This window comes from Cryptosporidium sp. chipmunk genotype I (genome assembly GCF_004936735.1).
Source record: "Cryptosporidium sp. chipmunk genotype I strain 37763 chromosome Unknown contig_26, whole genome shotgun sequence".
Taxonomy (NCBI): Eukaryota; Apicomplexa; class Conoidasida; order Eucoccidiorida; family Cryptosporidiidae; genus Cryptosporidium; species Cryptosporidium sp. chipmunk genotype I.
Genome location: NW_027125588.1, coordinates 228,442 through 245,160, shown reverse-complemented (window position 1 = coordinate 245,160; position 16,719 = coordinate 228,442). Strand labels below are relative to the sequence as shown.

At 26.5% G+C, this 16,719-nt stretch overlaps 4 protein-coding genes across 4 annotated transcripts; 3 read left to right on the top strand and 1 right to left on the bottom strand.

Moving 5' to 3' along the window:
* Positions 1 to 175: 175 nt before the first annotated feature.
* Positions 176 to 5,230, top strand: ELE39_002347 (uncharacterized protein; the record flags this gene model as incomplete). Its single annotated transcript, XM_067345197.1, has 1 exon — positions 176 to 5,230. One exon carries the CDS (start codon positions 176 to 178, stop codon positions 5,228 to 5,230), a length of 5,055 nt encoding a protein of 1,684 aa, XP_067201965.1.
* Positions 5,231 to 5,345: 115 nt separating this feature from the next.
* ELE39_002346 (uncharacterized protein) lies at positions 5,346 to 8,381 on the top strand (the record flags this gene model as incomplete). Its single annotated transcript, XM_067345196.1, has 1 exon — positions 5,346 to 8,381. The coding sequence occupies one exon, from the start codon at positions 5,346 to 5,348 to the stop codon at positions 8,379 to 8,381; it is 3,036 nt and encodes a 1,011-aa protein (XP_067201964.1).
* A 33-nt stretch (positions 8,382 to 8,414) lies between these two features.
* On the bottom strand, positions 8,415 to 9,029 carry ELE39_002345 (uncharacterized protein; the record flags this gene model as incomplete). Its single annotated transcript, XM_067345195.1, has 1 exon — positions 8,415 to 9,029. The coding sequence occupies one exon, from the start codon at positions 9,027 to 9,029 to the stop codon at positions 8,415 to 8,417; it is 615 nt and encodes a 204-aa protein (XP_067201963.1).
* Positions 9,030 to 9,353: 324 nt separating this feature from the next.
* Positions 9,354 to 16,370, top strand: ELE39_002343 (uncharacterized protein; the record flags this gene model as incomplete). The annotated part of the gene is made up of 1 exon (XM_067345193.1): positions 9,354 to 16,370. One exon carries the CDS (start codon positions 9,354 to 9,356, stop codon positions 16,368 to 16,370), a length of 7,017 nt encoding a protein of 2,338 aa, XP_067201961.1.
* Positions 16,371 to 16,719: the final 349 nt, after the last annotated feature.

The following is a 16,719-nucleotide window of genomic DNA, read 5'->3' as shown; positions in this document are numbered from 1 at the left end:
ATTATAAACAATATTTGGTTGTTAACGTTGTAAGTGTCAAATTGCAAATAATCCATCACTTAACTGAAAAAGAAATTTCATAGTGCCGCGATGTTATAATTTTTTTCGAATGTGGGGATGAATTAGTTAAAAAGTTCAGAAATAGAAATCAATTATAAAACCCAGAAAATCAAAAATGCTTCTAAATGTTGAGCAAATTATAGGCTATTTTTCTCTCCCTAATCATTTTGACACAGACTTAACAACTAATGAAAGAAAAAATGTTACAGATGATATGTATTCTGATTTTGGAAAATTTTATGGTAATGAATTAAAATTATTCGATGATTTACATATTGCCTCAATAATAAATAGCGATAAACTCTACCTTTACAATGTCTCTTCTATAATATTTTCCGGAAACAGAGTTCAAGATAAATGTAAAGCTCTAAATATTTCATCCCTATTTAATATAAGTTTGCCATTCAATCCAAATTGTAATTGTAGCTTGTTTTTCGACAAATACACATCAATTCTCACGATTTCAGTTTCTTCCAATGATGGGCAGCTATATATTATTGAGATATCTGTATTTGGGAAATGCGAATATAGTTTTACTATTTTAACAACAAGAAGTTTCAAAACAGAACTTTCAAATTTGAAATCACTTACTCAAGTAACTAAATCTTTATTTTTGGCATGTACTGAGTCAGGAATTTTTGGGATAATTTCAAATTCGAGAGTCTTGAAAGGTGAATTTTCACCACTATTTATTAAAAAAAGCATATGTACAGAGACTTTAGAAATTTCTACATTTCAGGTTGTGAAGACGATTTTAGTCGATAAAAATACAGAAAATATTTATTTGATTACATTTTCAGAGACAATTAAGCAATTAAGTCTTATATTAATCAGATTTAATTCTTCAGAAAGTGATTTCTGCACTAGTATTATTGATAGAAAATCAGATATTCAAATTGGAATGAATATAGAGACTCGCCCTGTAATTTCTCTCCTAGAAGGTTCAGATTTTTTTGTTTTATTAATTAACAGTACAGTTTACCTTTATAGGATATTGAACCTTTGTGATTACAATTCAAATAACATTAATTTACAGCTTTCGAATTATTTCAATTTAGATTTTGAACAAAGTGGAGGTAAAAAAAAAAAATTAATATTCTCTCCTGAAGTTTATTGTAATAAATCAGAAATTTATATTGCAAGGCCAGTTTTTTCTGAAAATATGATAAATTCTTATGATTTATACTTACCAATTTATGAGATTCACAAAATCCGTTTAAATAATCATACTTCAAACACTTTCCCATCAAATAATATCCATATAAACAATTCTACATTAGTTTGGAGCCAGGGACTTCAGAATTCTTATTACAGTGCATTTGATGACGTTGATTTAAAATACCAGTTAATTTCCAATGAAAAAAGACTATCAAACCTAGAAGATATTGTAAACTTTCTTCTTAACAGAATAATTGGGGATTGCCATTCTAAAACTATATTTGAGATGGCTTTTCATAGATATTTAAGATTCCTTGAAAGCATTATTTCAACAATGGTTGGTAAAGAGAAGCATTGTGAACTATTAAGTATTTTATACTCAACATCTAAATTTGAGGGTTTGTTAAACTTAATTAAAAATATCTATATACATCTTGAAGATAAAAGATCATTAAATTCTGAGTTTGAGTTGTACGGAAAATGTAAATTTGATGTAGAAAAGATGATATTCTTAATCACACCACTTCATCTCTTAATTAATTATTTTAAAAACATTGGGAATTATTTTATTCGAATTTTTTCGGATCAAGATAATACTTTTGTATTATCTCCTATATCAGTTTCTGTTATAAGTTCTTTATACAAAGAGGAGCTGAATGAGTTTTCATCAATAAGCCCCAATCATTTTAATTCACATTTATATATATCTCTTGACATAATAAGAAACTATCTAAAATTAAGATATTTGGTATTTAATATTATTTTTAATACGAAAAAAATGATTTTGGGGAAACACTTGTTGGATTTATTTAATATTTACATTTCAGATGGAATTAATAAAAAAATTATCCTATTCAGTTTAATTATTGAGCTGATAGAAATACTATCAAAGAAACTTCATTATTTGAATAAATTTAAGGGCATTATTAAACATTATAAATCACTAAAAAATTTTGAAAAGTCACCGTCTGATAAAATAAGTAATTTTAACTTTATTTACTGTGATGCATTGACACAGAATTTTACAATAGATGAACTTAAATCATTAATCCAGAATATTGGCCAATTCTTTGTTAATCAATCATCAATTTCAGACGATGAAATTTTAGATTTCATTGGAAAATCAATTAAAGCAGATCATATTGGCGATATTAATAAGTTTTCGCTCTTAAATTCCATGAACATAACTGGTCATAGATATATTAAAGCATCAAATCTAGAATTGATAGACACTGTGAAGATAAAAAATATTATTTCAATTTTGAATATTTGTTCAATTATTACAAGGAATATTTTCAAGTTTTTTTCCTGGAAAAATTTAATTAGAAATACGACTTTATCATATAGTTGCAGCTTTGAGCACATGCTACAATTTTTTTCAGACAACAATTCATTTTTGAATCTTGGTAAATATATGGTAACAGGAAAGTCGAATATAATTAGTTATAGTTCCGGAGGGACCGATGAATGTTATAGTATTTCTTCCGCTGATCAAGTTTACAGGGTTTATTTATATTTTGATTCAATATACAAATTTTTTTCTTCGGAGGCTTTTCTCAACTTTGCTGCAAATGATCTTTCTACCTATATTTTTTCGAACAAAATTTTCTGGGAGTCATTTCTTAATGATTTTTGCTCTGAAAAAGTTTCTCAAGAATGTAATTTCGAGCTGGTTGACTTAGTTTATGATTATCTTGAACACCAAATTATCAATGGATGCTTTGAGCATAACTATGTGCGTTATACTTCCTACTTGATTAGTTTGTTGCCCTATAAAAGGTTTACTTCAGATTTATCTCTTTCAATATTAAAGCAATTGCTAAGTAATATTAAATTAGTTGATGAAGTCGTCGAATTAATCAAACCAGAAGATGTTGAAGATAAAAAAAACACAATTGAAGAATTTTCATCTAACAATCTTAAGGTTATTTATTTCATTTCATTAATATTTAAATTATTTAATCAATCAAAAATAAAAATGTACCACAATTCAATTTACTTTAACTTATTAGAAATTTCAATTAATTTGATATGTAGTTGTTTTTCCAGTTGCTCTCCAAGCCAGAAAATATTAGTAAATAATTTGCACAGAAGATATTTAATACAATATATATTTTTGAGTGAAAATGATATTGAAGATTTTTCAATAGTTAAATTACTAAATAAATCATTGTTATATCTTAATTCTAAATATGAGAAAATGCTGTTTTTAATGGCTTTATGGATCAAGCATTATTTTTCAGATAAAGTTGATAACAAAAGTGAAATGAAATTTTTTACAATTTCGACTACGGTTTTTGGAAATGAGCTTAAAGAATTTTATCCATTATTGATTAAAATATATTGGAAAAAACAACAATTTCTCAGAGATTTAAATTCAGGAGTTTCATTAGAATTATACTCAAAAAGTATTTTAATAATTCGATCAATTTATACGTTTCTGATGAATGAGTGGAAAAAAGAAAAGAAGTATCAAGAAATAGTTACTTTGGCCTATTTAAATGCATTGGCCAAATACTGTGATTTGTTCTTGTCTTATGATAATATCAACGCTTTATTTCCGGAGAATTGGATAGAATTTAGATTGATTAATCACTTTCTTGACGAAGAACTAGATTCATTTAAAATCCTAAATGAAGTACTTGAAAATTTGGAAGGTATGATTCAGTATTTTAGCTCTGAAAAAGAGGCAATAAATGTGGATTCTGAGTCTTTGAACTCAATTATCTCTTCATTAAGCACATACATTATTTATTCTAACATTGCTCTATCAAGCCAATCTAATAATCTGCAATATTCTGATAAACCTATCTGTATACCCAACATTTTTTTCGGAATTAACCTTCCAAGAATAACTAATCAAGATAATTGTTTGATAGAAATTAACCATAAAGTAACATATTTGCCCTCCATTGCCTATATTTCCTACTTGAAATGGTATTTTGTTGGAATAAAAAAATTATTAATTTCAAATTTAACTCAAGCTGAAACTTACCAACATTTCAATAACTATGGAAAATACCTTGAAAGATACAGAAATTGCTTGGAAAATAATGGAATTTACTTCAGATCAGTATTTAATCCGAACGTGTTTTGCTCAAAAAGCCTCACTAGTTTATTCGAAGCATCTATTATAGAGTTAAATTATTACTTAATAATTATTGGTTACTTTGAGACTGCATACAGATTAACTGAAGCTGCAAATAAATTTATGAAAAATTATCTCAAAGATTATCCTTTAAATCTTTCAAATAATAGATGGATAATTTTTTCGAACTCTTTGACACGATTTAGTCCAAATAATATTTACAGAACTATTGGATTTTGGATGTTTAACTATTGCTTTTTTCTATCGAACGACACAATATATTTGAATTCGCTGGTTGAAAATACAAATAATTTTCTAATACAAACTACTGGAAAGAAGAAAAAAAAGTTGTCGGATAGCCAACCAGATCCGAAAATTACAGCATTCGACGAAATAATCCTCCAAAATTCTAAGCTTAGAAATATACAAATACTAGAAGAAACAGACAATTTGGCCTTTTCTATTAATATTAGTTATTGGAATTCAATAATAGACCGAATAAATTGCTCCCCTCATTTTCTTCAAGGCGTTCACATAGCTTTATTGATGAATGAACACATTTACGGCGCAGTGAATACCAATAATTCATCAGAAAACACTTCAATCCTACCCATTCAACTGACCAAAATTTACAAAGACCCAGAGTACTTAATAAAAATAATTAGAAGTTGCTCAGCATCAAGTGATCAGCATCTAAATATTTTCATTACTGTAATCGAAAACTTACTTAGCTTTAGTTTTATTGACGAAGCTTTAAGGTTTATTTCAGTTATTATCTCAGATAATCAAGTTGAACTACCCATATATTTTTTAGCAAAAGTCAGGTATTTGATTAGATCATCAAATAATGCGAATATTCATGCGTTATCTGAAAAGTTTGAGTCAATAATACATAAATCTATCTCTATAGGCACTTTAGCTTGATAATTATAATTAATCATTTTCTTCATTTTCCTTTTACACAATTAAGCGGCGTTGATGCAATCCTGCAATATAATTATAGGTATTGAAAAGTAAATAGAATACAAGGCAAAAATTTATGAGTTTTAGGGATTACTTGATTTTATTACCACGTATAATTTTCATATTTGTGATCCCATGGCTATCTCTAATTATTTTGGTTAAATCTTTACCTTGGGTTCCAGATTATGAACTTATTAATCCAATAACAATATCAGAACGGATTCAGAAAAATGATATCCAGAATTTAGTAGAAAGAAAATTGTTGAATAAATATGAGATTAAATTCAGTGAAAAATATGAAAAATTGCGTGATTTAATCAACGACACAAAAGAAAAAGTTTATATTAATCAAGTAAACCAAATGTATGATTTATTGGCAGATCAAATAAGAAATATCGGGTTTAGCTGTCCGACTACATCAGCTATAAAGAATCGGTATTGTGATGAAAAAAGATTGAGAGGGTTCGAAAATGGGAGGGAAAGAAGTTATTGTGAAAATGGTTTTGAGCCTTCTCCAATTGCATATTCATATCAATCAAATGAGTATTCTTATTCCGACTCTGGGGATATAATATTGAATTATGAAAATGAAGACTTGATACTTGAAGATTCGAATTGTATTTCAGTTATTGTAGATGGTGACGTTTTAATATGCGGAGACCTTATTGTTGCAAATGGGCAACTAAATACTCTAACTTCGTTTGATGCATTTGAAGCTCAAAACTTGTCAGTTGGTAAAACTCAATCTATGTACTCAAAAAGAAGATGTATTATTAGGAAAGGTTTAACAGTAAGAGGTTCAATGATACTTCCATTTTCTAACTTAATAGTCATTGGGAAATTGATTGTTGGAAAAAATGTTTACACCGCAGATTTGCAAGTAGATCTATCATCCAATTTATTTATTGGGGTTCTATATTTGTTTTCAGATGTATATCAGAATAGAAGTGGACCAGATAATTGGGACCCTTTTTCTATTACTAGAATTAAACTTTTTCATGCTTCTAACGCTTGTTTAAATATATTTGATAAAAGTATTGTTCAAAATCAATTGCAAGATAGTTCTAAATCAAATGAAAGTGAAGCAAAAAACAAAAACTTGGGCTCTTTGTGGTCTGGGAGAAAAATATATGTTGGAAATAGTGGAAAATTGTGGGTAAGAGGTGATATTCATGCAGGTGAAGTTGTAATTTCTGATGCAGGTCTTGTTTTTGGTACTTGTGGTAATTTGAAAACTAACACTACACATGGGTTAGGTATATATATCAGAGATTCCGGTAACCTTCATATGATGACTTCATCTATCTTTACAAGTAGATTATCTGTAATTAGATCATCGGTTGTAGTAGTAAAAAAGGGAGAATTGAGAATCAATAGCATTTTATTGCTAAACTCTGGTTCTAAAATTCGAATTGGTGGGAATGTAACATTACACATTGCATCAATAAGAGAATCATCTACATTTTATGCTGATTCCCTTAAAATACTGAACCAAAGTATTGAAAATATTGAATATTACGATAATAGCTATAATATTTCAAGTGTTTCTGGTATTAACAATACTCAATATGTAGGAATAAATAATAATAAATTGGCAGGCTTTTTTCAAGTTGTTTCAGCATCAACTGTTACAATTTATGGTCAAGTACTTGTCCAAGGCTCAATTGAAATAAATGATGGATCTGAGTTTTTCTCAATGGGTAAAGTTAGTATCTTGGAAAATGCTGTCATTAATGACGGGTCAGAAATCTTAATATTAGGTAATTTGAATGATACAATTAGCAATAATGATTGGAATAATAATTGTGAAAGATATACACATTGTATTTTTGGCTCAATACTTGTGTCAAATTCAAGTAATATGTTCATTGCCAATGGTAGCTTGAAGGTAAATGAATATGTCGATTTAATAGAAGGGAACTTTCTATTAGGGGAAAGCATGGAAGTTGGGAAATCATTTATTTCAACAAAAAAATCCAGCCTTTTTATTAATAAAGGTAATTTAGTAATTAATAGTGTAATTCCAAACTTAGAAATAAATTCCCTTGATAAAAGTTTTTTAATTTCTAATGCAATATTTATAATTAATGGAAAATTAGTAGTAAGAAGTGGAGATGTCGCTTTAATTATGAAAAGTTATCTCGAAGCAGAACGAATTTACATTAATCAAGGGAGCTTGGGTATGTCAACAAATTCTTTAACAGTAGTAAATGGAGGAAAAATAAATAAATTGACGGATTTGCTTCTATTTAAAAATAAAACTCCAATCAATCTTTTAATTAATGGTAATCTTACAATTGACACATTTTCTGAAGTGGTTATTCTCGAGGGAAGCATTTCAATCAAAAGTGTAACACTAACATCTGGTTCAATAATAAATATTAAAAAGAAAAATAATGAAAATCAAGTTTATCAAGTAAATATTAATAAAGTAGTTGTATTACAAGGAAACTCATTTATGAATGTTCCTAAAGGATATTTATTAGAAGTAAATAGTGGTATAATGGTAGATGAATTTTCAATAATGAATTGTGATAGGTCAATTATAAAAGGAGACTTATTTATTGATGATGGTGGCATTTTTATTGCCAATAATGTTAAAATTTTTTATCCATCAACATTAGTGTCGCAAGATTCATCAAAAATATATATTAAAAATCTTCAAGTTAATTATTTAAATTCAAAAGAAAATACAACAAACAAATCTTCAGAGAAATCAAATATTCCACTATTTATTTCCGAAAATGGAGGTTACGTAAAAATCAATCAATGCGAATACAATTGCGATGAATCACTGTGCGTTAAACTACTATTTGGAATACGAACTATAGAATCAATTATTACAATAGAGAATAGCCATCCTTGGTTTATTCCAGTGAAAACATCTGTACAATTTTTCGACTTAAACTCTACAAGCTCAAAAGAATTATATCAAGTAATTGACCCCATTGCATTTATTGCTAGAAAAAATCCTGAAGAAAACAAACAAATACAAGACAAATCCAAAATCATCTTTTCAAAAGGAGAACAAGTTAGAAGAGGAAGGGTCTGGGAAATTGATAATAGTAAAATCAAATTAACTAATGAATCCCAACCTATACAATGGCAATAGTACTAATTTAATCAAGTATTATTTTCTAAGAGTCTATTCTTTTTTTTTTTTCCGTGTAGCACCTTTAATGCTTTTATTCAGACGATGCAGCGCAAAATAAAATGAAAGCCCAATTAGAAGTAGTGCAAAAATGAAATATAAATGCCCATAAAACCCACTTAATTGTTTTGTGATTCCTCCAGAAACTTTTTTGCCTGTATTTTTAGTGCTAAGCGAAATGACTCGTTCAAGAGTTTTTAATTGATTTGATGAAAATCTTAGTGGGGTATTTTTACCAGCTGTAAAAATTTTCGTAATCTCTTCTTTTGGCATGTTTCCACTAACAACAGAATTTATGTATTTCATATCTGAGTTGAAGTAACAAGTAACAAGGTTCTGATGGAACAGTGCTCTTAGTGCATCATTGGAAGTTATTGACTCTTGATCTTTTATTGAAGCAGCTATCTTCTGATAAATATCACGTTTCTCTATAAATTCTTTTTGTGTTAGTTCAAAACAGACTGCCATTTTTTCCCCCCTTTCACTCTCAGATAAATTCTTGTCTAAAGCGTCTATCAAAGAATCATCTTCCAATTCAGGAGTTTCAATTGAACAAAATGCTGAGCAAATAAAAGAAAATAGCAGTAGCAAATGCTTTATATGTTTCATTATGATAAAATGATTTGCTTCGAGAAAATGTGTGATGTATAATATTTAACAGCCGATATTATTCCCCGTATATATGCGCCGAAAAAACTTTACTAACAAAAAAGAATGAATAAATATGCGGCCATTAGTCTATCTTGTGCTTAAGTCAATTTCTAAATAGAACCTTAAACCACTTAGAAATATTTCCTAAACTTAAAAGCTTATAATTTATAAATTTAATCCTTTTTTTAGAAACATTATTATGTGTATTTGCTTTTTAAGAAAAAAAAAGTTGATGCGGGAATACATGAATTCATTTGCTGCATTTTAATTAACTATTTTGCTATGAATATTGAAGAATTATGTAACAATGACATTTTGCTGTCTTTCGAAACTGAGTCAAAAAAGCTTTTTGCATTGTTCAAAGATAATATTACTAATAGTGATTCAAGGTTTAATACCTGCAAGATAGTTGCAAACATTGGTGTTGAAATTTTGGACAGATATTTTAGAATATTTAATTCGATTCCATTTTCTGGAAAAAATAATGTTTTAAAAAAAAATAGTTTTATTGAGGCATTAGATGGAAGAATTACAAATGTTTTAAAACTTTGCAGATTTTGTATAGAGTTTCTCATCTGTAAACGCGAAAATATAACAGGAAAATTGGACACGGACTATGAAGAAGAAAATGGTATTTTATTAATATTACTTTGTAAGGTTTTATTCTATCAAGGTGATTTTTTGGAATGCAGTATTATTCTGGAGAGAATTTTGGGCGATTATTCGGAAGCAGAAATATTAAATAAAAAAATTAAAATGAATTGTAAATATTTTTTCGATTTTTTCAGTTCTTGGAATTTATTTAATACGAGGAAAAACTTCTCAAATAATGTGAATAATGATCATCTATTTGGAGAAATTATGTTAAAAGAACTGAAGTTACGGAATTTATCATCAGCAATTTTAAATGAAAATAACTTTGAAAATGTAGACCAGACCAATTACACTGAGATTATTAAGGAAATACAATATTCATTTATCAAAGTTTATAGAGAAATGAAAGCTAGAACCAAGTATTCTCCAAAATCAACATTTAAAGAGAAATTCAATAATATTTTTGAAAACATATTATTAAGGATAGAGTGTTGTAAGAAATACGAAAAAAAGTGTCTTGATAATGGAAGTTCTTCATTAAATACTGATCCCAGTTTAGAAGAAAATAACATAAAATCAATAGGAATCACTTATAAATCAAATCAAGATGATACTAGAAATAATATTTTTACATACTTAAAACAGATTAATTTATTATTTGGGATAAATTTCGATATAAGCTGTGAACCTTTTCAATTTTTAGAAGACTACTTGGATGATTTAAGCATCAAGTTAAATATATCAAATTTCAGAAACGAATTTAAGTTAAATTCTGAAAGAAGGACAAGAAACAAAAACATTAATAATGAATTATCAAATATTAATTTAAATAAGGAAGTTATTGAATGCGATTTATTATTTGAATTAGAGAATCCATTAAAACAGATAATTATTGATATTTTGAATAGTAATACAACATTTCCTAAATATAGCGATAAACAATATCGAATTTGGATCCAAACAATCCCATATTATTGCTACAATCTTCTTCTAAGCATGTTAAAAAAACAAGAGTTGAAATGCGTTAATATTTTTAGTTTAAATTTAAATAGCAATTTTCCATCAATTGAACAATTTGATGAAATGATTATTAATGAAACAAAATTTATTACAGAGCATTATACAGCTATGTTAGAGACAAAGCATGTTAATTTTCAAGATATAAAGCTGATGCTTGATAGTTTAAGGTGTGAATTCTGCAACAATTTGGAGAGGAAACAAACTTTTGAAATTGATAATAAATTAACATTTCTTTCAGCCAACTTGCTACCATCAATTGATGAATTTTTATTAAATTCTAATAAGCTATTAAATAAAATACAGAAATTCATGTTCTCAACAAAAAATAAAGACACATTAGTTACCTCTGAAGTGATAGGAACTTTGTTTATTAATCTTACAGAAAAATTATTCAAATATTCTATGGCAACAATAACAAATGTAGTTGATTTTACAGAAAAATATAAAGACAATCGGCAAACGGTTAGATTTCAATATTCAATTGATGGATTAAAAACTTTTGATGAAAATTACAAATGGGTGGAACTTACCAACAAATTATATTTTTTACTTTTCCAAGTCAGTGAGCCAGTTCAGAGGGATATTTTATTGTTGTTTAATAATATTATGAAAACTATAATTATTTTCATTTTTGTCACAAATAATATCATCTCAAACACCAAAAGTAGCCATTCAATATCATTTTATAACGAATTAAAATCAAATTTTTTATTTTTACTGGATACTTTTACTTTAATAAAAGAAAAGTTCAATAATAACTTAATATCTGAAATTGATCTTTCAACAAGGAGCTTATTAATATTATTTAAAGTTATTGAGATACCTATCGTAAAAATTTACTTAGAAGACAAATTTACATTTTTATTAAAAGAAGATTTAATGAAAATAAGTAAATACATAGATAGCGTTGATTTTATATTAGAGCTATCTGTGGATTTTGAAGGATATAATGAAAGTAAACTTTTTTATACAACTGGCTCTGTTTTGACACTTTTTTCAAATAAAAGCATTCAAATAATTAAAGAAAAGTTTTCGAACTGGTTAAGTATTTTTAATTCAAAAAATAAAAATGAATTTCAGTCAGATATTACGTCCACTTATTCAATATTTTTAGAGAATAATTATTTCGAGTATTTGCAAATGAAGAAAATCAATTGTAATATGAGAGACGAAGTAATTAATCAAATATTTCTTAAGCATATAAATAGTATATCATTAGATATAAATCTGTGGATGGATGGCTTTGAAAAGTTCGATTTATCAGAAGGTTTTTGCAAATTATTAATTGCACTGATAAAAACTCTGATACTTATTATCAATGAGGATGTGCAATATTTATATTTTAACTGCATCATTATAAATTCAATTATTTCTAATATAACAAAGCTATTAATAAGAATTGCAGCGATATATGAATTTAGCTTGATAAATATTGCTGAACTATTTGAAAATTCATTATATAAGTTAATATTGGAAACTATATTAATAAATATAACGTGTATTCATAGGGTTTTTATGAACCATTTATCAACAAATAAGTTGAATATATTAATAATGAAAAATTTAATTAATCTTTTAATAGCTTTGTTCGATTTATTTAAATTTTCAAGCCTCATAGAAGAAATATCTTCAAACTCAATAATTAATCTAATAAGATACTTAACATATTTGGAGTTCTCGGTTGAATTTATTAAGGATGAAAATAAAGAAGCGAAAGATACGAAAACTTACTCTAAACATAGTGAGGAAGAAATTTTAAAAAAACACATTTTGAGCAACTATTGTATTCTATTTCCAATTATAGAAGAGCAAACTTTTGATTTTGAGATTGAAGGCATTTCTAATATTAATGAAACATCACTGAGTGAAAAATTTGATAAGTTTTTTAATTCAACTTTAAGCACAAAGGTACTGTTATTATCTTTAACAATAAAATATGGTTTGTTTTCAAATCTCCCAGTTGTCGAAAATTGGTTTAAAGAAATTACCAATTTTGTTGAGATATATAAAACTAACAATTACTTTAAAAACTGGAACTTATTATACCAAAACTGCAAAAAAGTAGTCGAAAAGTATTCGGTTTTATTCCATGAATTAAATATGAAAAATTTATATAAAAATAAGTTAGACGAATATCGTTTATTGCCTGAGCAAGAAACTGAATATTTAGAATTGCTTGGAATACAATTTCAATTGGTTTATGGAGTCCCTGTTTGCCCAATACCTTCAATGCCATTTAATAAAATGGCAGTATATAATCAAGCTCAAATATATGATTTTTTATTTATTCTAAATAACTTCGTCTCAAATTCAACAGATTTCAAGAGTTTATTCATTAATTGGCTAATAATTCTAATAAGAAATAATAAAACACAATCATCTGAAATTTTGGAATATATTTCTCCATTTTCACCATTAATAGTCCTCTGTTGTAATATCTTTCAAGCATTAATTAGCTGTACTTCTTTAACAGAAAAACAATACTCTGATAGTAAGGTAAAGTTCTATACATCCATGATAGGACTAATCGAAAGGCTATTTTTAAATTTGAATAACTTTACAGATACGGAGGTTGGTAATATTTGGAACATTATTGCATCTCCCTTAATTTATCCATTATTTATGGAAACTTTAAATAGGATATTAAGTGGTGAAAAAACTTGCTTCGATATTTTTAAAGATGAAAACCTTTTACAGGATGAATTTTCCTCAATCCTTTATAATTCACAAATTTCGGATCAAATCTTAAATTTTTATGATAACATTTTGGTGCTTTCTCCTTCTTTTTCTCACTATAAAATTAACAATTGTCAGATGGGAATGCAAAGTTTTGAAGAACTACTACTTGATAATATTTCGATATATATAAAAGAAAATGAGTTAATAGTCACTTCATTAGAACCACATTTATATTGCAAGTATTATTATGCAGTTCTTTTGGATAGATTTATGAAGTCAGATTTGGATGTTAAATTCTTGAATGACGAATTTTTGGATGAGACTTTAAATAAAATACAAAACAAAGCAGATGACTTGATCTCTTTTCCCAGTGAGGAACGTATTTTTCTTAAAATTAATTGGAAAAATAGTCTAAAAAAATATATTCCTTTCAGGCTTTTAAAAGATTGTTTTATTTCTTGTATACCTGTTTCCTATATGGATAGATCATCCAGTCTATGGAATCCAGGCAGATTTGGGGCTACTGGAAATAATAATATACAATCTAGCTTAGATACATTGTTTAAATATTTGAAATTGCTGAATATGAGTTTTTTTATTATGGATGATTATGATCCAAATATAATTACATGCTGTAATAATATATTAAAACAAATTATTTGTGAGCTTGACGATTATGATGCATTTCAAAATATGGAAAAAAATTTTCCTATAATAATAAAAAGAATTATTGCTCAATTAATTTACTTACTTGAATGTGAAATCAAGTTTTTTTACAAGCTCAAAAGAAATATACAAATAAACTATTCTCAGATTATAAATAATATACTTTCAGTTGCCTTTGATCAAATGATAGTTATGCTCATTAATGCTAAAGGTTTTTATGGGAAAACTAACACCAAATACTTACTAATACACTTAAATAAGGTTAAAACTCTATCAAAACATAGCTTCAATAGTGAAATATTTCCAAAAAGTTTTGAAAATAGCTTACTAATAAATTTCATCCAAGTAATCTCCAGATTCAGAAAGACTTTATTTACAGAATTTATACCAAAAATTTCAAATGAAAATAAAAATTGGTATTGTATTTATACCAATTCTTTCTCACAAATTCAAAATTGTATTTGGCTTCCATCATTGCTAGAATCAAAAACTAGATTTAAGCTTGCAAAAATACTGATTTCATCATTTATATATAACCCTATAAACAACCAGCATAATATTAAAACTGCAATAATTGAATTAAAAAATTCATATCACCTTTCAGTAGAATCATTAATTATTTGTTACATGATTTTAAGTGGAAATTCGCATGAAATAGATATATTCTTTGAGAATTATGAGAAAAATTCAAATTATATAGAGTTAATAAAGTTTTTTAATTCAAAATTATTAACCATTTATACAATATTTTTCAATCTTTATTTGAGTAAATTTCCTGAAAAGAACCCATTAAGTAATAAAATCGGATTTGTAAAAAGCCAAATAAATGATATTTTTAAAAATATTCATATCTCATATTCAAACTTAAGTCCAAACCTTGCCAGTATACTATTTTACTTTTATAAATCCTTTATTAATCTTCAATCAATAAAGCAATTTATTATAATTCTTATTACAAATAACTCGATCCCAATAAATGACAATGAAATTGCAGAATTTAAGAATTTAATTAAAATTAACTCTCATCCAATTAATAACTATAACATTTTAGAAATGATCAATGAATTAATTTTTGACGAGTCAAACTCTAACCAGACAATTTTGAAAAAGAATAAGTTAACACAATCAATATTTACACCTACAATAAACCAATCATTTTCTTACTTTTCAATGATTAACTATATTCTTTTAGGGGAGGATTCAAAGAATTTGTTATCTTATTATCAGAAGTTCCTTTTATTGAATAAGAAAGTAATGAACTTTAGTGCTTTTGAAAGTAATAGATTAATTAATGATCATTATAATGGCTTGTATCTAAGAAGAAACAGAAAGTATTTATGCAAAAAATATAAATTTATGTTAGTACCTTCAATAATAATTCTGGTTATCAAGAGTGAGATTATTTCTAATCTAAATAATTTATTGGATAGCTGTATAAATTCTGAAACGGTGATATATACTTGTTTTAATAAAGATCTAATATTGGGTGGCTGTTACAACTTGCCTATTTGTTTTCCGATTTATAATTCATTATTAAATACAAAATGTAGTAATTTTGCAGTTATAAGCGATATTTCATATTGCTATTTGGTAAGTCTAAACCAAATATTATATCACTTAATTGAAGTATTGGTGAATGAGTTTAAAACCATTAGACAATTTCCAGCAGTTGAAAGGTTTGAATATCTTATAAATGACCAAATTAAAAGCTATAATAAGAAATGCATTAATTCTAATTTAATAGATATCGGTATAATAAATTGGAATGACATTACTGAGTCTGGAAATTTTAAAATATCATTAAATGTTATTTTAAAAACTTTAAATAACATTCTTGACATATTTAATTTTGTTAATAATATTGGCCTTCCAATTGATGGCAAGCTGTTATCATATTTGTTTGGTTTAGTTATTATATTTCATAAATATGAAATAATATGCTTGGAAAAGAATAGCTCACAATTTAAAAGTGAATTTGTCCAATGCATTCCGTTAACTGTTATAAAACAATTGGAAAGACAATTAGGGAGTTTTCTACTAACTAACATCCCTTTCTCTGTTATGCGTAAAATTGGTAAATTAAAAGCATCTTTAGAACGCATTTTTATTAATATTTTTAACAAATGTTTTGCCTTTTCTCTAGATAAAAAAGTTGCTCGCACTAACAATTATTTTCTTCAAGTTATCAACTTACTTATACAATTTTTGGGAATTTCAACAAACGGAGTAAATTTTGTAAATTTATATTCAAAAAATAGGGAGGGAATTGAAGATTTTTCATTTGAAGAGATAAAGTCGTGCTTAAAAAGAAAGAGGTGCGATGCTTCATTATTTGAGTAATCATGATTTAAAAACTGGCATTTTTTTCACATATCCCCTTTTTGCGTGGTATCATATTTCGATTAACTACAAATAATATTGGGTTAAGAAACAAATTGATCCAGACATTCTAATTTTATTGAGATGGACAGAGATATTAAGCTCGATCAATTTATGGAAATTTCTGTCTTTAATTATACCTGTATATATTTTGTTATATTAATTCTTAGTAATTTGATTTTTATTCAGAGAATTTTTTAAGAATATAAAAATCATAATATTTTGTGAACCCAGAAATAATGTTAGTTAAAAGCTTGTTACAGACGGGCATCTTAAACTATCTGTAGCTTCTAACTTTAATAAACCCAAA